Genomic DNA, 24,367 nt, shown 5'->3' with positions numbered 1-24,367 from the left:
ATATGTTTTTTAGGAGGACGCTCCCCAACAACCCTCCGGGCAAGGGTTTTAAGTTATAACCTGGGGGCATATAAGGATTTATAAGAAAGCGCTGTCGTAGAAACTTCAAAACAGGCTCATTCGATTGGAAATTCAAAGGGCTAGTTCCCTTCTTAAAAGTAGAAAGTGATTTGAGGGGAACTAGCCCCTCCCCAACGCCCATCATTCCCCCAAACACATCTAATCAAAATTTTTATATAGCAATTTTTTTCAGCGTAGTTGATTTCCAGATAGAAAATATGTTTTTGAGGAGGACACTCCCCAACAACCCTCAGGGCAAGGGTTTTAAGTTATGTCCTGGGGTATATAAGGTTTTTATAGAAGGAGTTGTCATAAAAACTTCAAAATGGGCTCATGTATTGGAAATTCAAAGGGCTAGTCCCCTTTTTGATAGTAGAAACTGATTGGAGGGTAACTAGCCCCCCCACGTCCATCATTCACCCAAACACATCCAATCCAAATTTTGATATAGCCATTTTGTTTAGCGTAGGCTAGTTGATTTCCAGATAGAAAATATGTTTTTGAGAAGGACACTCCCCCACAACTCTCAGGGCAAGAGTTTTAAGTTATGCCCTGGGCGCATATAAGGTTTTTATAGAAGGCGTTGTCGTAGAAACTTCAAAAAAGGCCAATTCGATTTCGATTGGAAATTCAAAGGCTAGTACCCTTTTTAATAGTCGAAAGTGATTAGTAATATTTTTTGTTGTTGTTGTTGTTTAGACCAGGGCACTTCGTATCGAAGGAGTTGTCGTGGGAACTTCGAAAAAGGCTTATTTGATTAAAAATAGAAAGGGTTGATGCCCTTTTTAATATTCGAAAGTGATTGGAGGGCAACTAATCCCCCTTCCACTCCCACCGTCCCATTGGCCCATTATGTTTAAAAACTAAATGTTGCCTTAAGATTAAATCAAGATGCACTGTGATAATACTAATTCCCAATAAGGTATCTCAGCTGTATCCTAAGAACGACTGAGGGTATTATGTTCAAACTTTCGAGGCTACTTATGCTCTTAAAATTTAACCAAATCAAAATAGTGTAAGTGTATTTAAGCTATCAAAGAAAGCAAACAGATTTTTTTGTGAATGGTATCAATTTTTCCATTTCAGGTCAACTAGAGGAGGCATGAAACTAAATTAAACAGTACTATTTGTGTCCAGATTTTTAAAGGGGTGTATGTTGTTAAAAATTACTGAAAAATTCTCTCCAATATACAAATAGAAGGCCAAATTATAAAGTCTTTACAAACAAAAAGATTTTGAATACTATTTTCTATTTCCTTGAAAAGGCTGTGTCAAAATAAAATGAAGAGAGATTAATTAAAAAAAAACTTTTTCCACAGAATAAGTGTTTTAAATAAAAGTAAATAATTCTATTAAGCAAAAACTTAGCAAAAATTAAAACAAATAATCTACCAAGCTCGAAACTACCACATATCAGCATCGATAAATAAATGAAACCCAAAACGAACAGAAATTACAATAAATAACCGAGTCAAACTCAAAATGAGCAGAAATTAACAAAAGTTGGGCGCCAAACCCGTGTGCCTTCCTAAGGCCAGAACAAAATTTGCACTTTAATGAAAAAATAAAAATTAATGTGAATTTTCAGTTTCATATGCATAGGCTATACTGATATTTAGTAATCAAAATATGTTAAAATTACTTGATTTATTAAAGTTATAAAAGTAAAAACATTTATAATTTTTTCTGTAAAGAGCAAATTTTGATCTGGCCTTGGGAAGGCACAGGGGTTTTACACCCAACTTATGTTAATTTCTGCTCATTTTGAGTTTGAATCGGTTGTTTATTGTAATTTCTGTTCGTTTTGGGTTTTATTTATTTATCGATGTTGATTTGTGGTAGTTTCGAGCTTGGTAGATTATTTGATTTTATTTTTGCTAATTTTTTGTTTAATGGAGTTATTTACTTTTCTTTGAAAAACTTATTTTGTGGAAAAAGTTTGTTTAAATTAATATCCATAAAAGAACCATCCAATCCATGGGAGTAAATTAAAATATCTTAGGATAAATGGGCAAACTCATCTTCCAATGAAAGCTAAAAGCGGGGTGAACTATCAAAACACAGTGGAGGGTAAAATTAAGCCGAATTGAGAGGCAGGTAAATTCCATTATGAGGATAACAAGGTAGATAACATAGTATAATTACAATCACAAATATAATCAGAAAAAAAAATTTGTGCTTGCAACGGCTAAAGAGGATAAATGAAATCCCGGGAGTGAGAAATTGTAAATAAGATTATAAGAATAAATTGTTGGTGAAAATAAATATAATTATAATTATAAGAATGAATATGTGCATTAACAGGCTTAGAGAATATGGCAGTTATAACCTGTTAAAAAAAAGTTTACAGACAAACTCTCAGCTTTGACTAATGACCATTTCTGTTTACTTTCTATACCCTTTTTTTAACACAGCAAACCCCCTTAAAACATCCAGGGTTTTTATTATGACTATTATCGTACGTCAAATCTTATCCAAAAATATAAGCAAACTAATATTGGCATAGTAATTTTTGTGTAATTACCATTTACAAAAACATTTTCATTTAATTACTTTCAGTAAATTAAAAGGTATGTACATAACGGCAACGAGACACGATGTTTGTAGTCAACAATAAGAAATATACTACACTACTATGACATTTCTTTAGTATTTTTCTAGTATTAACTCAATATTGACATTGGTGCACTGTAGTTCTGTTTCATATCTTTGTTATTCGGCTTAAGTGGGTTGAAATGCAGTTATCATGGCCATTAGAAAAAAATTGTAAGATTCGGGGGGGGGGGGGGGGGGGGGGGTCTCGGTATGTAGTAAGTTTAAGTATGTAGGACAAGCAAAGAGTTCCTCGAAATATTTCAAAATTGTGTTTTTTTTGGTACATTTTTGATTTTCTAAAGATGAAAGAAGTAAATTCAGCATAAAACTAAGATATTTAACACTTGTCAAGGTGATCAGTAACAATTTGAAAGCCCCCTTACCTACCCCTTTACAGAATATAATCAAGCTGGAATCTATAGATATTAAATAAATAAGAGAGTAGAACACCTTTTTGACAAGGATTAATAAAATTCTAGATGAGGAGGTTTCTCTATCTTGGCAACTAGCTGAGTTAGGTGAATAAATTTTGGAAACGGATTCAGAGCCTGAATTATTTCCCATCGAAGTATTTTGATGCGTCTACCTCAGACCCTTCCTCCTCCAAAGGGCATTGACCTTTGATGACCTTGAACAAGCTCTGAGCTATAGAAATATATCTCACAGAAATAGATCTACACCATAAATGATGGACGAAGAAAATGATTTAAGAACTCATATATTCGCTAAATCCTGATATGCGAGGTCTTAAATATTTTATAAAAAAAATAAGACAAAACAAAACATATACCCCTTTGCTAAAAAAAAAAATAAAATAAAAAACGCTTTGACATACCCAACAACGTTAGAAACCCAATCCTGCTAAATCCCTTCGAATTGAATTTGAAAAACCCATAGTGACGGCAAACAGACTCAACCCAAAATTGAGATTTAATTGGCTGCAGCTACCGCTGCAACGAAAATATTCAGTATATTCAGTTCGACTATCTTCTATTATTTCTTTTAAGCATTAGGAATAGGGAAAGTGCAGCGATAAGAGAGAGGTGTTTGAAAACACCTTCCTTAAACATAAATTAGGCTCTGAATCATTCCCGAAATTTTTTTCATCTTCGTGACTAACCTACTTTCCAAGATACAGAAAAGCCACTCATCTAGAATTTGCCCCAGAAGAATTAATGGCATCTGTTTAGCCTCACCAAATGAACTTAAAAAATATTTTACAACCCGGATGTAGTCACAATATGTAAAAATAACTATAAAAAAGAGACGAGCCCCACCCCTTCAACCATTTGAAGAATAAATCTGTTATCTTTTTAATTGATTTTAGTATTTGAATAGTGCAGTTATTTGCTGGAAGTTCTTCTTTACACCTTATTATTTCTACTTTTTACATTTTACTCTCCTTTCTCCTTTTTACGTTAAAAAATTTATGTTAAACACAAAATCATACAGGACTAAATAATCATGCAAAAATGTCATATATCCCCTTATAAGAAAAGTAGTCAAACATTTGGTATACTTATATTCCATTGCTAATACACTTTCCATTATTATTCTAGAAATCTCAGCAATTTAGGATATATAAACTTTACAAAAGAGAGCATATTTAAAATAAATTTTGTTACACTCTATGCTTAGAAAAATAAGAGGGCGTTAGTCCTACTTTTGTATGTGATACATTCTGTTTGTTTTAGGTTGAATTTATTATTCATTGCAGTTTCTATTTTATAGGGTATAATTTATTCATAAGAGTGATCTCTGTTAATCTTACAGTTTGAATGATCCTTTTACTTTACTTCTGCTAGTTTTTTGTTTAATGTGGCTCAACGTTTTTTTGACAAAAGTTCGCTAAAGATTTTGGCTTGCTATTTATAATTTGGGCACAATTTTGTAACAAAATTTAATAAAAGTTAATTATAGAAATTCAAGAGGATGGAAAGAGGTGAAAAATTATTCGAATAAAAGGATTGAAAATTCACTTAATATTTGACTTTCTACAGAGCTGAAGGTATCTTGCCCCACATCCTATTACAACCATTAATAAGCTGTTATATTCAGCCTGTTACAACCGGCAGTTACAATAGGCTATAGACGAATACTGATCTATAGTTTTATTATATGATTCTTATCTTATTTTGTCAACTACTTGTTGTTGTTTTTTTTCAACCAAATACATTTTTCGCTCATGTATTAAAATAACTTTTGATTTATTGTCAAAAATAAATAAACCAGAATAGGCTGTAAATAATCAATGTAATTAGATTTGTTTTAGGTTGAGTTTCTCTTGGTCCTGAAACTTAAATTGTAGTGTCTTCGTTGCAAGAAATTTTAAGCGGATAAGCACCAAAAAGAACAAATACTAAAAACAAATTCAACCACACATTTTACAGACATTTAATGCCCTCGATAAGCCAATTTACCCCCCCCCCCCCAAGAGTCAAAATGTAAAACATTATTGACCCCCCCACCCAATATTCCCTCAAAGTTTCAGCTGGGAACTTTAATCACTTAATTTAGACCCCTAGCCATACTGGAGATATTACGCATACCATCTTTTAACAATCTGGATACACAGTGTCTTTAGATTTAATTCAACATCCCACTCAATATTCCCCAAAGTTTAAACTTAGCCATTTCTGAGATACTGCAAACAGGCCCTACTGCAACCTAGAGACTCACAGTGAAAATGATTTAGTTCAACATCCCCTCAAAGCTGCAACTTAAAACCGTTAGCCGTTCCTGAGATATTTTAGATAAGCTCTTTCAACGGCCTAGGTGCACACAGTGTTTTTGGATTTAGTTTTACATTCCCCTCAACTTTCCTTGAAAGTTTCAACTTAACACTCTAAGCCGTTCCTGAGATATTGCCTATATGCTCTTTTTATGACTTGGATGCACTTGAAGTCTTTCGAACCTGACAACCTGGAAGCACATATTGTCTTTTGTTTTTCAAATGCCCTTAGCTGTTCCAGAGATAAATACAGATACGCTCTTGTGATAACCTGGACACATCCACTGTATTTTGCTTTAATCTAACACCTGTGAAAACATGTTCTGTAAGTTCCAACGTAATACCCTTCGCTGTTCTTCTGACATTTAAAATACGACCATTCAACAATCCGGATATATATAGTGCCTTTTGATTTAGCTTAAAATCCCCCTTAGCTTTACTTGAAAGTTCCAACTTAATATTCTAAGCTGTCCTTAATAACCCCAGCTGTTTCAGAGATATTGCAGATACACCCTTTGGGCAAACTGGATGCACATAGTGCTTTTTGATTTAGTTCACCACCCTCCTCGATATTCCCTGAAAGTTTAACTTATTACCTTTAGCTGTTGCTGAGATAATGGAGGTACACGCGTTTGACAACCTGGATACAAATCGTACCGTTGACTTAGTTTTATATCCCCCTCAACATGTCCAGGAAGTTCCAACTGAATACCCTAAGCCATCCCTGAAATACTGCAGATACGTCCTTTTGATAACCTGAATGCACGAAGCGTCTTTTGATAAGTTCAACATGCCCAGAAATTTGCAACTTAATATCCTCATCCGCTCCTTGCCTTTCTCCCAACATGCCCTGCTATTTGCGACTTAATATCCTCAGCCGTTCCTAATACATTGTAAATACGCCTTTTTAACTGCAAGCATGCACATAGTGAGTTTTGATTTAGTTCATCTTCCGCTTCAAAATTCCATGAAAGTTTCACCTTGATAACTTTAATATTTTGGAGATCCAGGATTAAACAAGCCCCTTCCCAGTAGCAAAACCTATTTTAAACATTGAGCAACTTGAATAATTTTCAGATCTTTCCCCAGGGGCTGTGGGGCTAGGACAGATATAGCTAAATGGGGTAAGGGATGGGACTCATCCTCCAATCACTATCGACCCTAAAAAAGACTTTAGAGCTTTCAACTTCCAATCGAATGAACCCTCTCTAAAATTTCTAAGACAACTACTTCCATAAACGGTGGTCTGGGCAAAAAAACAACAAAAAAAACAATAAAACACTGAATCCCATAGCGCTCTTTGCGTAGGCCCGGCTATTACGCTGCACTGCCTATGATATGCACTCAGTCATAATACTTCACATAATGCTACACAAATATATAAAAACAAGATAAAACAAATAAGTAGGTTCTAAGCTAAAGAGATAGTTAGAAATTATTTATAGAAATGTGTGCATAAAGTTTGGAACATAAGTTTCAAAAGAATTTGTAACTTGATTATAAACGTGAAAATACAATTCAATTCACTTGACACACAATTTTTAGTATGTAGTAAAATTAGAAAAGGCAAGGGATGCTGCAGTAAGTAGCATACCAAGCGGGTTGAGGTTCATTTAGACTCCCCTGAAACGCGAACAACCATAAAAATGTCTAGTTTTAGGTTATATACTGGATTAAGTAATTTTATCATGTTTCGCTCCCTCTGCTAAATTCTAAGCCCCTCTGAAACAAAAACTCTGATCACACCTCTGGCTATAGCGGATCAGATTATGTTTAGTAAACACCCAGAGCTCATGAATTCACTACAGACTATTTTCTTTCCAATGGAGTAGTAGCCTAATAATTTCCATTTTAATAATAAACAAAACAAAGCTGGTGAACATTCGAATCCACCAGTCTCATGGTTACTTTAAAAATGACATATACCAGTCTCAATTTTGCATTAGCACCAACAAAAGCAGCGAGTGGTGCTAGCTTCAGACACTGCACCGCAAGGCCCAGTTCAAACCACGCGTCTCAAATTCGAACCGCGGTTCTCACAAAACTTAAATTTTTAGGGGTAAGTAAACATTGTTTCTTAACCTTTCTCTGTCATTTTTTTATATTTTTTCAATGATGCCATGCTTTCAGATACGCTGAAAGTGAGGCCTTTTATAGACTTTCTAGTTTGGACTTCGGTTTGGCCATTTAGAGATTAAAGTGTCCTGAAGAAGCAGGTATGGGTATATGTTAGCAAAAGACGGATTACCATACGCCGCGGTGGTAGATAATAAAGAAGGGAATTTACCTTAAGGTGCGCAGAGCACTTTTTCGCATGCCTGGATCTGCTACTCTTCGAATGTGCTGTATAACCACACGAAAAACACACATAAACATAGCCTCCCTCGCTGTGCTTGCTTGCCATGTGATAGCTCAAATCAGGTGATCTTTTGAAGTTGAGCCCACATACGCTGCAGCGGTACTTCTTCTCAGTCGTATGTTTTACCATGTGTCGTTTTATTTTGGATATTGGCAAAACTAGGTCACAAACTTCGCACGTTTTATTTTTTCCATCTGTGTGGAGCTGCTTGTGAACTGTTAGTGTCCTCCGCTGAGAAAAAGACTTACTGCAGAATTCGCAAACAAAAACAGCTGACTCGTGTGCGATACTCCTATGGTCTTCAAGTCGTTGCTTGGACGAGAAATGCTTAGAACATGCTTTGCAAATGTGCTTTTTTCCAGGCTGATTATTTGTTTGTAAAGAAAGGGTCAAGTAGCGTCTCTGCTTACAGTCACTTATAATGCCATTTATTCTAGAGGTATTTGGCTCAGTCCTAATCTCATGCTTTACATCAATCAAATTAACTTTATCTGAGATTTCTGATACCAAATGTTCATTGTTATCGCTTTCTTTTGACTCAATTTTACATTCTTTGAAGAAAACAGAAAAGATTCCATTTCCCTTTTCATGATTTAACATCTCGCTATCGTTTTTACAAAGTGTATCACTTCCATCTTTATGAATTATGCCATTTTCATCTCTATCATTATGGGATGCACCGTTTTCGACACTTTTATCATGTTTGATCGCTTCACTATCGTTTTTATGCAGTGTACCGTTTTCATCACTGTACAGCGTATAGCTTGTATCTCTATCGTTACGCAGTGAACAGTTCTCATTTTCATCATCGTACAGTACACTATTTTCTCTGCTTTCGTTATCTTTTTCACCAATTGTAATTTTCCTATCGTTCTCGTATGCAGCAGCGACTTGGCAATATATCGTACCACTGTCACTTGCGTCAACACTCCGTGACATTTTTGATTCCTAGAAGAATTATATCAAATTTTGATTAAGTTTAAACACCTTGAATAGAAGATAATTTAAAATCAGGAAAAATATCAATAGCCACTATTGTCTCTAAAAAAATATACTGCCAAATATTTAAAAAAATAAATCATGAAGGACGGGGGAGGGCAATCCATAGACTTAAGTAGAGTGAACCAGCAAGATCAAATATTTTCTCGGGGTGGCTGTTAATACTGATGTTGTTCTTTGGTTTAATAAGTATATCTCTCTCAAAAATAGAGGGTAAAATAAAAACAAATTGAGGGGTTAGCAATTTGCATTGTAAATAACAAGGTACACAACGTAATATACTGATATGATAATAATCAGAAATATAATTCTGAATATTGTTAATGCATAAAACTATGAAAAAATGGTAAACAGAAATCTTGGGCAATCAAAAATTATTAAAAAGATTATAATATAAATTACTAAATAAATTAACATAAACTTGTAATTATTAAAATAAATATAATCATAAAAACTGCCTATGGTTGAAACCATAGTAGAGGATAACCAAAAAAAACTTAAAAACAAATCGTTAATATGATTATGATGGCAAATTACCGATTATAATAAATATAATCACCTGTACAAGAACGATTACACGCGTTCACAGATTTAGCTAGACTCACGGCGCAAAGGCCCCATGGAATGTTGAAGCAACTCTTACCCATAAGTTAAAGTTGCGGACTAACAATAGCAACTATGTTTCGCCGGAAATAAATGTGTATTCTCCCACCCGCGTTTGCATGTGCGTTATGATTATTTTAAATTATTATTCGGAAGGTCAACACGTAATTAGGGAACTTTTGAAATAAATTCAACACGTACGAAGTAATCGTTGAGGTCTGTCTCCAGATGTTTTTTTTTTTACCTGTATTAACACTTTTGGTGGGCTTTTTGCTGCGGTTAATTATCATCCGTGAAACGGTTCGTTGGGTTAACTTTCATTTCTTAGTGCACAGCTCATTTTTGGATATAGAAGAGTGCGTGTCTTCTTGCTTACTTTTCTTGACATTAAACGTCTAAATATAAACGATATCAAAAGCGAAAATTATAGAAAAGATCAGAACTTCAGGATTTCCTGTTTTATTTTATAAAAATTTGTGAGATACGAAAATTTTGCTTGGGTTGTCAATATGAAGTTACATCTGCATTCAAAATTATATTGTTTAACCGAAATTCAAAAGTTCAACAAACTCCATGAGATTTTGCCCTGTTTGACGATTTTCAAACCCAGCAAAAGTTCAACCAACTTAAAGAGATTTTGCCCCGTTTAAAGATTCTCAAACCCAGCAAAAGTTCAACAATCTTCATGAGATTTTGTCCCGTTTAGCGATTCTCAAACCCAGCAAAAGTTCAACAAACTTAATGAGATTTTGCCCCATTTAATGATTCTCAAACCCAGCAAAAGTTCAACAAACTTCATGAGATTTTGCCCCGTTTAACGATTCTAAAACCCAGCAAAAGTTCAACAATCTTCATGAGATTTTGTCCCGTTTAACGATTCTCAAACACAGCAAAAGTTCAACAAACTTCATGAGATTTTTTCCCGTTTAACGATTCTCAAACACAGCAAAAGTTCATTAAACTTCATGAGAATTTGCTCCGTTTAACGATTCTCAAACCCAGCAATAGTTCAACAAACTTCATGAGATTTTGCTCCGTTTAACGATTCTCAAACCCAGCAAAAGTTCAACAAACTTCATGAGATTTTACCCCGTTTAGTGATTCTCAAACCCAGCAAAATTTCAACAAACTTCATGAGATTTTGCCCCGTTTAACGATTGTCAAACCCAGCAAAAGTTCAACAAACTTCATGAGATTTTGCCCCGTTTAACGATTCTCAAACCCAGCAAAAGTTCAACAATATTCATGAGATTTTGCCCCGTTTAACGATTATCAAACCCAGAAAAATTTCAACAAACTTCATGAGATTTTGCGCCATTTAACGATTCTCAAACCCAACAAAAGTTCAACAAACTTCATGAGATTTTGCCCCGTTTAAACGATTTTCAAACCCAGCAAAAGTTCAACAAACTTCATGAGATCTTGTCCCGTTTAACGATTCTCAAACCCAGCAAAAGTTCAAAAAACTTCATGAGATTTTAGCCCGTTTAACGATTATCAAACCCAGCAAAAATTCAACAAACTTCATGAGATTTTGCCCCCTTTAACAATTCTCAAACCCAGCAAAATTTCAACAAACTTCTTGAAATTTTGCCCGTTTAACGATTCTCAAACCCAGCAAAAGTTCAAAAAAATTCATGAGATTTTGCCCCGTTTAACAATTCTCAACCCAGCAAAAGTTCAACAAACCTCATGAGATTTTACCCTGTTTAACGATGCTCAAACCCAGCAAAAATTCACGAAACTTCATGAGATTTTGCCCCGTTTGACAATTCACAAACCCAGCAAAATTTCAACAAGTTTCATGAAATTTTACCCGTTTAACGATTCTCAAACCCAGCAACACTTCAACAAACTTCATGAGATTTTGCCCCGTTTAACGATTCTCAAACCCAGCAACAGTTCAACAAAACTTCATGAGAATTTGCCCCGTTTTACAATTCTCAAATCCAGCAAAAGCTCAACAAACTTCATGAGATTTTGCCCCGTTTAACGATTTTCAAACCCAGCAAAAGTTCAACAAACTTCATGAGATTTTGCCCCGTTTAACGATTTTCAAACCCAGCAAAAGTTCAACAAACTTCATGAGATTTTGCCCCGTTTAACGATTATCAAACCCAGCAAAAGTTCAACAAATTCATGAGATTTTGCCCCGTTTAACGATTCTCAAACCCAGCAAAAGGTCAACAAACTTCATGAGATTTTGCCCTGTTTAACGATTCTCAAACCCAGTAAAAGTTCAACAAATTTCATGAGATTTTGTCCCGTTTAACGATTTTCAAACCCAGCAAAAGTTCAACAAACTTCATGAGATTTTGCCCCGTTTAACGATTCTCAAACCCAGTAAAAGGTCAACAAACTTCATGAGATTTTGCCCTGTTTAACGATTCTCAAACCCAGTAAAAGTTCAACAAATTTCATGAGATTTTGTCCCGTTTAACGATTTTCAAACCCAGCCAAAGTTCAACAAACTTCATGAGATTTTGCCCTGTTTAACGATTCTCAAACTTAGTAAAAGTTCAACAAAGTTCATGAGATTTTGCCCCGTTTAACGATTCTTAAATCCAGAAAAATTTCAACAAACTTCATGAGATTTTGCCCCCTTTAACAATTCTCAAACCCAGAAAAAGTTCAGCAAAGTTCATGATATTTTGCCCCGTTTAACTATTCTCAAACACAGTAAAAGTTCAACAAACTTCATGAGATTTTGCCCCGTTTAACGATTCTCAAACCCAGCAGAAGTTCAACAAACTTCATGATATTTTGCCCCGTTTAACGATTCTCAAACCCAGCAAAAGTTCAACAAACCTCATGAGATTTTGCCCCGTTTAACGATTATCAAACCCAGCAAAAGTTCAACAAGCTTCATAAGATTTTGCCCAGTTTAACGATTTTCAAACCCAGCAAAAGTTCAACTAACTTCATGAGATTTTGCCCCATTTAAAGATTCTCAAACCCAGCAAAAGTTCAACAAACTTCGTGAGATTTTGCCCCGTTTAACGATTCTCAAACCCAGCAAAAATTCAACAAACTTCATGAGATTTTGCCCCGTTGAACGATTCTCAAACCCAGCTAAAGTTCAATAAACTGCATGAGATTTTGCCCTGTTTAACGATTCCCAAACCCAGCAAAAGTTCAACATACTTCATGAGATTTTACACCGTTTAACGATTATCAAACCCAGCAAAATTTCAACAAACTTCATGAGATTTTGCCCCGTTTAACGATTCTCAAACCCAGCAAAAGTTCAACAAACTTCATGAGATTTTGCCCCGTTTAAACGATTCTCAAACCCAGCAAAGGTTCAACAAACTTCATGAGATTTTACCCCGTTTAACGATTCTCAAACCCAGCAAAAGTTCAACAAACGTCATGAGATTTTGCCCCGTTGAACGATTCTCAAACCCAGCAAAAGTTCAACAAACTTCATGAGATTTTGCCCCGTTTAACGATTCTCAAACCTAGCAAAAGTTCAACAAACTTCATGAGATTTTATCCCGTTTACCGATTCCCAAACTCAGCAAAAGTTCAACATACTTCATGAGATTTTGCCCCATTTAACGATTATCAAACCCAGCAAAATTTCGACGAACTTCATGAGATTTTGCCCCGTTTAACGATTCTCAAACCCAGCAAAAGTTCAACAAACTTCATGAGATTTTGTGCCGTTTAATGATTCTCAAACCCAGTAAAAGTTCAACAATATTCATAAGATTTTGCCCTGTTTAACGATTCTCAAATCCAGTAAAAGTTCAACAAACCTCATGAGATTTTACCCTGTTTAACGATTCTCAAACCCAGCAAAAATTAAAAAAACTTCATGAAATTTTGCCCCGTTTGACGATTCTCAAACCCAGCAAAAGTGCAACAAACTAGATCTACAGCATAAATTTTGCCCTGTTTTTCTCAAACCCAGAAAAGGTTCAACAAACTTCATGAGATTTTGCCCCGTTTAACGATTCTCAAACCCAGCAAAAATTCAACAAACTTCATGAGATTTTGCCCCGTTTAACGATTCTCAAACCCAGCAAAAGTGCAACAAATTCATGAGATTTTGCCCCGTTTAACGATTCTCAAACCCAGCAAAAGTTCAACAAGCTTCATGAGATTTTGACCCGTTTAACGATTATCAAACCCAGAAAATTTCAACAAACTTCATGAGATTTTGCCCCATTTAACGATTCTCAAACCCAGCAAAAGTTCAACAATCTTCATGATATTTTGACCCGTTTAACGATTCTCAAACCCAGCAAAATTTCAATAAACTTTAAGAGATTTTACCCCGTTTAACGAGTCTCAAACCCAGCAAAAGTTCAACAAAATTCATGAGATTTTACCCCGTTTAGTGATTCTCAAACCCAGCAAAATTTCAACAAACTTCATGAGATTTTGCCCCGTTTAACGATTCTCAAACCCAGAAAAAATTCAACAAACTTCATGAGATTTTGCCCCATTTAACGATTCTCAAACCCAGCAAAAGTTCAACAAACTTCATGAGATTTTGGCCCGTTTAACGATTCTCAAACCCAGCAAAAGTTCAACAAACTTCATGAGATTTTGTCCCGTTTAACGATTCTCAAACACAGCAAAAGTTCATTAACCTTCATGAGAATTTGCTCCTTTTAGCGACTCTCAAACCCAGCAAAAGTTCAACAAACTTCATGAGATTTTACCCCGTTTAGTGATTCTCAAACCCAGCAAAATGTCAACAATCTTCATGAGATATTGTCCCGTTTAACAATTCTCAAACACAGCAATAGTGCAACAATTTTAATGATATTTTGTCCCGTTTAACGATTCTCAAACACAACAAAAGTTCAACAATCTTGATGATATTTTGACCCCGTTACCGATTCTCGAACCCAGCAAAATTTCAACAAACTTCATGAGATTTTGACCCCTTTGACGATTCTCAAACCCAGTAAAAGTTCAACAAGCTTCATGATATTTTGCCCCGTTTAACGATTCTCAAACCCAGCAAAAGTTCAACAATCTTCATGAGATTTTGTCCCGTTTAACGATTCTCAAACCCAGCAAAATTTCAACAAGCTTCATGAGACTTTACCCCGTTTAGCGATTCTTAGACCCAGCAAAATTTCAACAATCGTCATGAGATTTTGTCCCTTTTAACAATTCTCAAACCCAGAAAAAGTTCAACAAACTTCACGAGATTTTGCCCCGTTTAACGATTCTAAAACCCAGCAAAAGTTCAACAAGCTTGAAGATATTTTGCACCGTTTAACGATTCTCAAGCCCAGCAAAAGTTGAACAAACTTTATGAGATTTTGCCCCATTTAACGATTCTCAAACCCAGCAAAAGTTCAACAAACTTCACGAGATTTTGCCCCGTTTAACGATTCTAAAACCCAGCAAAAGTTCAACAATCTTCATGAAATTTTGTCCCGTTTAACGATTCTCAAACACAGCAAAAGTTCAACAAACTTCATGAGATTTTGTCCCGTTTAACGATTCTCAAACACAGAAAAAGTTCATTAAACTTCATGAGAATTTGCTCCGTTTAACGATTCTCAAACCCAGCAATAGTTCAACAAACTTCTTGAGATTTTGCTCCGTTTAACGATTCTCAAAGCCAGCAAAAGTTCAACAAACTTCATGAGATTTTGCCCCGTTTAGTGATTCTCAAACCCAGCAAAATTTCAAAAAACTTCATGAGATTTTGCCCCGTTTAACGATTCTCAAACCCAGCAAAAGTTCAACAAACTTCATGAGATTTTGCCCCGTTTAACGATTCTCAAACCCAGCAAAAGTTCAACAATATTCATGAGATTTTCCCCCATTTAACGATTATCAAACCCAGAAAAATTTCAACAAACTTCATGAGATTTTGCGCCATTTACCGATTCTCAAACCCAACAAAAGTTCAACAAACTTCATGAGATTTTTCCCCGTTTAAACAATTCTCAAACCCAGCAAAAATTCAACAAACTTCATGAGATCTTGACCCGTTTAACGATACTCAAACCCAGCAAAAGTTCAAAAAACTTCATGAGATTTTAGCCCGTTTAACGATTATCAAACCCAGCAAAAATTCAACAAACTTCATGAGATTTTGCCCCCTTTAACAATTCTCAAACCCAGCAAAATTTCAACAAACTTCTTGAAATTTTGCCCGTTTAACGATTCTCAAACCCAGGAAAAGTTCGAAAAAACTCATGAGATTCTGCCCCGTTTAACAATTCTCAACCCAGCAAAAGTTCAACAAACCTCATGAGATATTACCCTGTTTAACGATTCTCAAACCCAGCAAAAATTCAAGAAACTTCATGAGATTTTGCCCCGTTTGACGATTCTCAAACCCAGCAAAATTTCAACAAATTTCATGAAATTTTACCCCGTTTAACGATTCTCAAACCCAGCAAAATTTCAACAAACTTCATGAGATTTTGCCCCGTTTAACGATTCTCAAAACCAGCAACATTTCAACAAAACTTCATGAGAATTTGCCCCGTTTTACAATTCTCAAACCCAGCAAAAGCTCAACAAACTTCATGAGATTTTGCCCCGTTTAACGATTTTCAAACCCAGCAAAAGTTCAAAAAAGCCCGTTTAACGATTCTCAAACCCAGGAAAAGTTCAACAAACCTCATGAGATTTTACCCTGTTTAACGATTCTCAAACCCAGCAAAAATTAAAAAAACTTCATGAAATTTTGCCCCGTTTGACGATTCTCAAACCCAGCAAAAGTACAACAAACTAGATCACCAGAATAAATTATGCCCTGTTTTTCTCAAACCCAGCAAATGTTCAACAAACTTCATGAGATTTTGCCCCGTTTAACGATTCTCAAACCCAGCAAAAATTCAACAAACTTCATGAGATTTTGCCCCGTTTAACGATTCTCAAACCCAGCAAAAGTTCAACAAACTTCATGAGATTTTGCCCCGTTTAAAGATTCTCAAACCCAGCAAAAGTTCAACAAGCTTCATGAGATTTTGACCCGTTTAACGATTATCAAACCCAGAAAAAATTCAACAAACTTCATGAGATTTTGCCCCATTTAACAATTCTCAAACCCAGCAAAAGTTCAACAAGCTTCATGATATTTTGCCCCGTTTAACGATTCAAAAACCCAGCAAAAGTTCAATAAACTTGATGAGATTTTGCCCGATTTAACGATTCTCAAACCCAGCAAAAGTTCAACAAACTTCATGAGATTTTACCCCGTTTAGTGATTCTCAAACCCAGCAAAAGTTCAACAAACTTCATGAGATTTTGCCCCGTTTAACGATTCTCAAACCCAGAAAAATTTCAACAAACTTCATGAGATTTTGCCCCATTTAACGATTCTCAAACCCAGCAAAAGTTCAACAAACTTCATGAGATTTTGTCCCGTTTAACGATTCTCAAACCCAGCAAAAGTTCAACAAACTTCATGAGATTTTGACCCGTTTAACGATTCTCAAACACAGAAAAATTTCATTAAACTTCATGAGAATTTGCACCGTTTAACGACTCTCAAACCCAGCAAAAGTTCTACAAACTTCATGAGATTTTACCCCGTTTAGTGATATTCAAACCCAGCAAAATTTCAACAAACTTCATGAGATTTTGCCCCGTTTAACAATTCTCAAACCCAGCAAAAGTTCAACAAACTTCATGATATTTTGTCCCGTTTAAAGATTCTCAAACACAACAAAAGTTCAACAATCTTCATGAGATTTTGCCCCGTTTAACGATTATAAAACCCAGAAAAATTTCAACAAACTTAATGAGATTTTGCCCCATTGAACAATTCTCAAACCCAGCAAAAGTTCAACAAACTTCATGAGATTTTGACCCATTTAAAGATTCTCAAACCCAGCAAAAGTTCAACAAACTTTATGATTTTTTGCCCCATTTAACGGTTCTCAAACCCAGCAAAAGTTCAAAAAACTTCATGAGATTTTACCCCGTTTAGTGATTCTTAGACCCAGCAAAAGTTCAACAATCTTCATGAGATTTTGCCCCGTTTAACGATTCTCAAACCCAGCAAAAGTTCAACAAGCTTCATGAGATTTTGTCCCGTTTAACGATTCTCAAACCCAGCAAAATTTCAACAAGCTTCACGATATTTTGCCCCGTTTAACGATTCTCAAACACAGCAAAATTTCATTAAACTTCATTAGAATTTGCTCCGTTTAACGACTCTCAAACCCAGCAAAAGTTCAACAAACTTCATGAGATTTTACCCCGTTTAGTGATTTTCAAACCCAGCAAAATTTCAACAAACTTCATGAGATTTTGCCCCATTTAACAATTCTCAAACCCAGCAAAAGTTCAACAAACTTCATGAGATTTTGCCCCGTTTAACGATTCATAAACCCAGCAAAAGTTCAACAAGCTTCATGAGATTTTGCCCCGTTTAACGATTATCAAACCCAGCAAAAGTTCAACAATCTTCATGAGATTTTGCCCCGTTTAACGATTCTCAAACCCAGCAAAAGTTCAACAAACTTCATGAGATTTTGCCCCGTTTAACGATTCTCAAACACAGCAAAAGTTCATTAAACTTCATGAGATTTTGCTCCGTTTAATGATTCTCAAACCCAGCAAAAGTTCAACAAACTAGATCTACAGCATAAATATTGCCCTGTTTTTCTCAAACCCAGAAAAGGTTCAACAAACTTCATGAGATTTTGCCCCGTTTAACGATTCTCAAACCCAGCAAAGATGCAACAAACTTCATGAGATTTTGCCCCGTTTAACGATTCTCAAACCCAGCAAAAGTGCAACAAAATTCATGAGATTTTGACCCGTTTAACGATTCTCAAACCCCGCAAAAGTTCAACAAGCTTCATGAGATTTTTACCCGTGTATCGATTATCAAACCCAGAAAAAATTCAAAAAACTTCATGAGATTTTGCCCCCTTTAACAATTCTCAAACCCAGCAAAAGTTCAACAAGCTTCATGATATTTTGCCCCGTTTAACGATTCAAAAACCCAGCAAAAGTTCAATAAACTTTATGAGATTTTGCCCGATTTAAAGATTCTCAAACCCAGCAAAAGTTCAACAAACTTCATGAGATTTTCCCCCGTTTAGTGATTCTCAAACCCAGCAAAAGTTCAACAAACTTCATGAGATTTTGCCCCGTTTAACGATTCTCAAACCCAGAAAAATTTCAACAAACTTCATGAGATTTTGCCCCATTTAACGATTCTCAAACCCAGCAAAAGTTCAACAAACTTCTTTAGATTTTGTCCCTTTGATCTATTCTAAAACACACAAAAAGTTAAATAAACTTCATTAGATTTTGCTCCTATTAAAGACTCTTAAACCCAGCAAAATTTCAACACTCTTCATGAGATTTTGCACCGGTCAGAGATTATCAAACCCAGCAAAATTTCAACAAATTTCATGAGATTTTGCCCCATGTAACAATTCTCAAACCCAGCAAAAGTTCAACAAACTTCATGAGATTTCGCTCCGTTTAACGATTCTCAAACCCAGCAAAAGTTCAACAAGCTTCATGAGATTTTGCCCCGTTTAACGAATATCAAACCCAGAAAAATTTCAACAAACTTCATTAGATTTTGCCCCATTTAACGATTCTCAAACCCAGCAAAATTTCAACAAGCTTCATGATATTTTGCCCCGTTTAACGATTCTCAAACACAGCAAAAGTTCAACAAACTTCATGAGATTTTGCCCCGTTTAACGGTTCTCAAACCCAGCAAAAGTTCAACAACCTTCATTAGATTTTGTCCCGTTTAACGATTCTCAAACCCAGCAAAAGTTCAACAAACTTCATGAGATTTTGTCCCTTTTAACAATTCTAAAACCCAGCAAAAGTTAAACAAGCTTCAATAGATTTTGCCCCGTTTAACGATTCTCAAACACACCAAAAGTTCATTAAACTTCATGAGAATTTGCTCCGTTTAACGACTCTCAAACCCAGCAAAAGTTCAACAAACTTCATGAGATTTTACCCCGTTTAGTGATTTTCAAACCCAGCAAAATTTCAACAAATTTCATGAGATTTTGCCCCGTTTAACAATTCTCAAACTCAGCAAAAGTTCAACAAACTTCATGAGATTTTGCCCCGTTTAACGATTCATAAACCCAGCAAAAGTTCAACAATCTTCATGATATTTTGCCCCGTTTAACGATTATCAAACCCAGCAAAAGTTCAACAAGCTTCATGAGATTTTGCCCCGTTTAACGATTCTCAAACCCAGCAAAAGTTCAACAAACTTCATGAGATTTTGTCCCTTTTAACTATTCTCAAACACAGAAAAAGTTCATTAACCTTCATGAGAATTTGCTCCGTTTAACGACTCTCAAACCCAGCAAAAGTTCAACAAACTTCATGAGATTTTACCCCGTTTAGTGATTTTCAAACCCAGCAAAATTTCAACAAACTTCATGAGATTTTGCCCCGTTTAACAATTCTCAAACCCAGCAAAAGTTCAACAAACTTCATGAGATTTCGCCCCGTTTAACGATTCTCAAACCCAGCAAGAGTTCAACAAGCTTCATGAGATTTTGCCCCGTTTAACGATAATAAAACACAGAAAAATTTCAACAAACTTCATTAGATTCTGCCCCATTTAACGATTCTCAAACCCAGCAAAATTTCAACAAGCTTCATGATATTTTGCCCCGTTTAACGATTCTCAAACCCAGCAAAAGTTCAACAAACTTTATGAGTTTTTGCCCCATTTAACGTTTCTCAAACCCAGCAAAAGTTCAACAAACTTCATGAGATTTTACCCCGTTTAGTGATTCTTAAACCCAGCAAAAGTTCAACAATCTTCATGAGATTTTGTCCCGTTTAACGATTCTCAAACCCAGCAAAAGTTCAACAAACTTCATGAGATTTTGCCCCGTTTAACGATTCTCAAACCCAGCAAAATTTCAAAAAACTTCATGAGATTTTGACCCGTTTAACGATCCTCAAACCCAGCAAAAGTTCAACAAACTTCATGAGATTTTGCCCCGTTTAACGATTCTCAAACCCAGCAAAAGTTCAACAATATTCATGAGATTTTGCCCCATTTAACGATTATCAAACCCAGAAAAATTTCAACAAACTTCATGAGATTTTGCGCCATTTAACGATTCTCAAACCCAACAAAAGTTCAACAAACTTCATGAGATTTTTCCCCGTTTAAACGATTCTCAAACCCAGCAAAAATTCAACAAACTTCATGAGATTTTGTCCCGTTTAACGATTATCAAACCCGCAAAGTTACTCAAACCCGAGCAAGAAATTCAACAAACTTCATGAGATTTTGCCCCCTTTAACAATTCTCAAACCCAGCAAAATTTCAACAAACTTCCTGAAATTTTGCCCGTTTAACGATTCTCAAACCCAGGAAAAATTCGAAAAAACTCATGAGATTTTGCCCCGTTTAACAATTCTCAAAAAGTTCAACAAAAGTTCAAAAAGTTCAATCAGCAAAAGTTCAACAATATTCATGAGATTTTGCCCCATTTAACGATTATCAAACCCAGAAAAATTTCAACAAACTTCATGAGATTTTGCGCCATTTAACGATTCTCAAACCCAACAAAAGTTCAACAAACTTCATGAGATTTTTCCCCGTTTAAACGATTCTCAAACCCAGCAAAAATTCAACAAACTTCATGAGATTTTGACCCGTTTAACTATTATCAAACCCAGCAAAAGTTCAACAAACTTCATGAGATTTTAGCCCGTTTAACGATTATCAAACCCAGCAAAAATTCAACAAACTTCATGAGATATTACCCTGTTTAACGATTCTCAAACCCAGCAAAAATTCAAGAAACTTCATGAGATTTTGCCCCGTTTGACGATTCTCAAACCCAGCAAAATTTCAACAACATTCATGAAATTTTACCCCGTTTAACGATTCTCAAACCCAGCAAAAGTTCAACAAACTTCATGAGATTTTGCCCCGTTTAACGATTCTCAAACCCAGCAACAGTTCAACAAAACTTCATGAGAATTTGCCCCGTTTTACAATTCTCAAACCCAGCAAAAGCTCAACAAACTTCATGAGATTTTGCCCCGTTTAACGATTTTCAAACCCAGCACAAGTTCAAAAAAGCCCGTTTAACGATTCTCAAACCCAGGAAAAGTTCAACAAACCTCATGAGATTTTACCCTGTTTAACGATTCTCAAACCCAGCAAAAATTAAAAACACTTCATGAAATTTTGCCCCGTTTGACGATTCTCAAACCCAGCAAAAGTGCAACAAACTAGATCTACAGCATAAATTTTGCCCTGTTTTTCTCAAACCCAGAAAAGGTTCAACAAACTTCATGAGATTTTGCCCCGTTTAACGATTCTCAAACCTAGCAAAAATTCAACAAACTTTATGAGATTTTGCCCCGTTTAACGATTCTCAAACCCAGCAAAAGTTCAACAAACTTCATGAGATTTTGCCCCGTTTAAAGATTCTCAAACCCAGCAAAAGTTCAACAAGCTTCATGAGATTTTGACCCGTTTAACGATTATCAAACCCAGAAAAAATTCAACAAACTTCATGAGATTTTGCCCCATTTAACTATTCTCAAACCCAGCAAAAGTTCAACAAGCTTCATGATATTTTGCCCCGTTTAACGATTCTAAAACCCAGCAAAAGTTCAATAAACTTTGTGAGATTTTGCCCGATTTAACGATTCTCAAACCCAGCAAAATATCAACAATCTTCATGAGATTTTACCCCGTTTAGTGATTCTCAAACCCAGCAAAAGTTCAACAAACTTCATGAGATTTTGCCCCATTTAACGATTCTCAAACCCAGAAAAATTTCAACAAACTTCATGAGATTTTGCCCCCTTTAACGATTCTCAAACCCAGCAAAAGTTCAACAAACTTCATGAGATTTTGTCCCGTTTAACGATTCTCAAACCCAGCAAAAGTTCAACAAACTTCATGAGATTTTGTCCCGTTTAACGATTCTCAAACACAGCAAAAGTTCATTAACCTTCATGAGAATTTGCTCCGTTTAGCGACTCTCAAACCCAGCAAAAGTTCAACAAACTTCATGAGATTTTACCCCGTTTAGTGATTTTCAAACCCAGCAAAATTTCAACAAACTTCATTAGATTTTGCCCCTTTTAACGATTCTCAAACCCATCAAATGTTCAACAAACTTCATGAGATTTTGCCCCGTTAACGATTCTCAAACCCAGCAAAAGTTCAACAAGCTTGATGAGATTTTGCCCCGTTTAACGATTCTCAAACCCAGAAAAAGTTCAATAAACTTCATTAGATTTTGCCCCATTTAACGATTCTCAAACCCAGCAAAAGTTCAACAAGCTTCATGATATTTTGCCCCGTTTAACGATTCTCAAACCCAGCAAAAGTTCAACAAACTTTATGAGTTTTTGCCCCATTTAACGCTTCTCAAACCCAGCAAAAGTTCAACAAACTTCATGAGATTTTACCCCGTTTAGTGATTCTTAAACCCAGCAAAAGTTCAACAATCTTCATGAGATTTTGTCCCGTTTAACGATTCTCAAACCCAGCAAAAGTTCAACAAACTTCATGAGATTTTGCCCCGTTTAACGATTCTCAAACCCAGCAAAAGTTCAACAAGCTTCAGGATATTTTGCCCCGTTTAACGATTCTCAAACACAGAAAAAGTTCATTAAACTTCATGAGAATTTGCTCCTTTTAACGAATCTTAAACCCAGCAAAAGTTCAACAAACTTCATGAGATTTTACCCCGTTCAGGGATATTCAAACCCAGCAAAAGTTCAACAAATTTCATGAGATTTTGCCCCATTTAACGATTCTCAAACCCAGCAAAAGTTCAACAAAATTCATGAGATTTTGCCCCGTTTAACGAGTCAGAAACCCAGCAAAACTTCAACAAGCTTCATGAGATTTTGCCCCGTTTAAAGATTATCAAACCCAGCAAAAGTTCAACAAGCTTCATGAGATTTTGTCCCGTTTAACGATTCTCAAACCCAGCAAAAGTTCAACAAACTTCATGAGATTTTGACCCTTTTAACGATTCTCAAACACAGCAAAAGTTCATTAAACTTCATGAGATTATGCTCCGTTTAACGACTCTCAAACCAAGCAAAAGTTCAACAAACTAGATCTACAGCATAAATTTTGCACTGTTTTTCTCAAACCCAGCAAAGGTTCAACAAACTTCATGAGATTTTGCCCAGTTTAACGATTCTCAAACCCAGCAAAAATTCAACAAACTTCATGAGATTTTGCCCCGTTTAACGATTCTCAAACCCAGCAAAAGTTCAACAAACTTCATGAGATTTTGCCCCGTTTAAAGATTCTCAAACCCAGCAAAAGTTCAACAATCTTCATGAGATTTTGACCCGTTTAACGATTATCAAACCCAGAAAAATTTCAACAAACTTCATGAGATTTTGCCCCATTTAACAATTCTCAAACCCAGCAAAAGTTCAACAATCTTCATGAGATTTTGCCCCGTTTAACGATTCAAAAACCCAGCAAAAGTTCAATAAACTTTATGAGATTTTGCCCCATTTAACGATTCTCAAACCCAGCAAAAGTTCAACAAACTTCATGAGATTTTGCCCCGTTTATTGATTCTCAAACCCAGCAAAATTTCAACAAACTTCATGAGATTTTGCCCCGTTTAACGATTCTCAAACCCAGAAAAATTTCAGCAAACTTCATGAGATTTTGCCCCATTTAACGATTCTCAAACCCAGCAAAAGTTCAACAAACTTCATGAGATTTTGTCCCGTTTAACGATTCTCAAACCCAGCAAAAGTTCAACAAACTTCATGAGATTTTGTCCCGTTTAACGATTCTCAAACATAGCAAAAGTTCATTAAACTTCATGAGAATTTGCTCCGTTTAACGACTCTCAAACCCAGCAAAAGTTCAACAAACTTCATGAGATTTTACCCCGTTTAGTGATTTTCAAACCCAGCAAAATTTCAACAAACTTCATGAGATTTTGCCCCGTTTAACTATTCTCAAACCCAGCAAAAGTTCAACAAACTTCATGAGATTTTGCCCCGTTTAACGATTCTCAAACCCAGCAAAAGTTCAACAATCTTCATGAGATTTTGCACCGTTTAACGAT

General features: G+C 35.6%; 1 protein-coding gene across 3 annotated transcripts in view; it reads right to left on the bottom strand.

Annotated features, from left to right (window-relative positions):
* Positions 1–24,367, bottom strand: part of LOC148947330 (uncharacterized) — a 142,504-nt gene that overhangs the window by 12,821 nt on the left and 105,316 nt on the right. For all 3 annotated transcript variants that reach the window (XR_016142432.1, XR_016142433.1, XM_089097021.1), the window contains exon 4: positions 7,674–8,693. Coding sequence is in view for 1 of the 3 variants with exons in the window: in XM_089097021.1 (XP_088953147.1) it covers positions 7,674–8,693 (1,020 nt within the window). In the remaining 2 variants the exon portion in view is untranslated. The remainder of the gene's footprint in view (positions 1–7,673; positions 8,694–24,367) is intronic.

This window comes from Artemia sp. Qi Xiang Cuo, chromosome 11, assembly GCF_049724085.1.
Source record: "Artemia sp. Qi Xiang Cuo chromosome 11, ASM4972408v1, whole genome shotgun sequence".
Lineage (NCBI taxonomy): Eukaryota > Metazoa > Arthropoda > Branchiopoda > Anostraca > Artemiidae > Artemia > Artemia sp. Qi Xiang Cuo.
The sequence above is the reverse complement of the archived record's forward strand: the minus strand, read 5'-3'. Positions and strand labels throughout refer to the sequence as shown.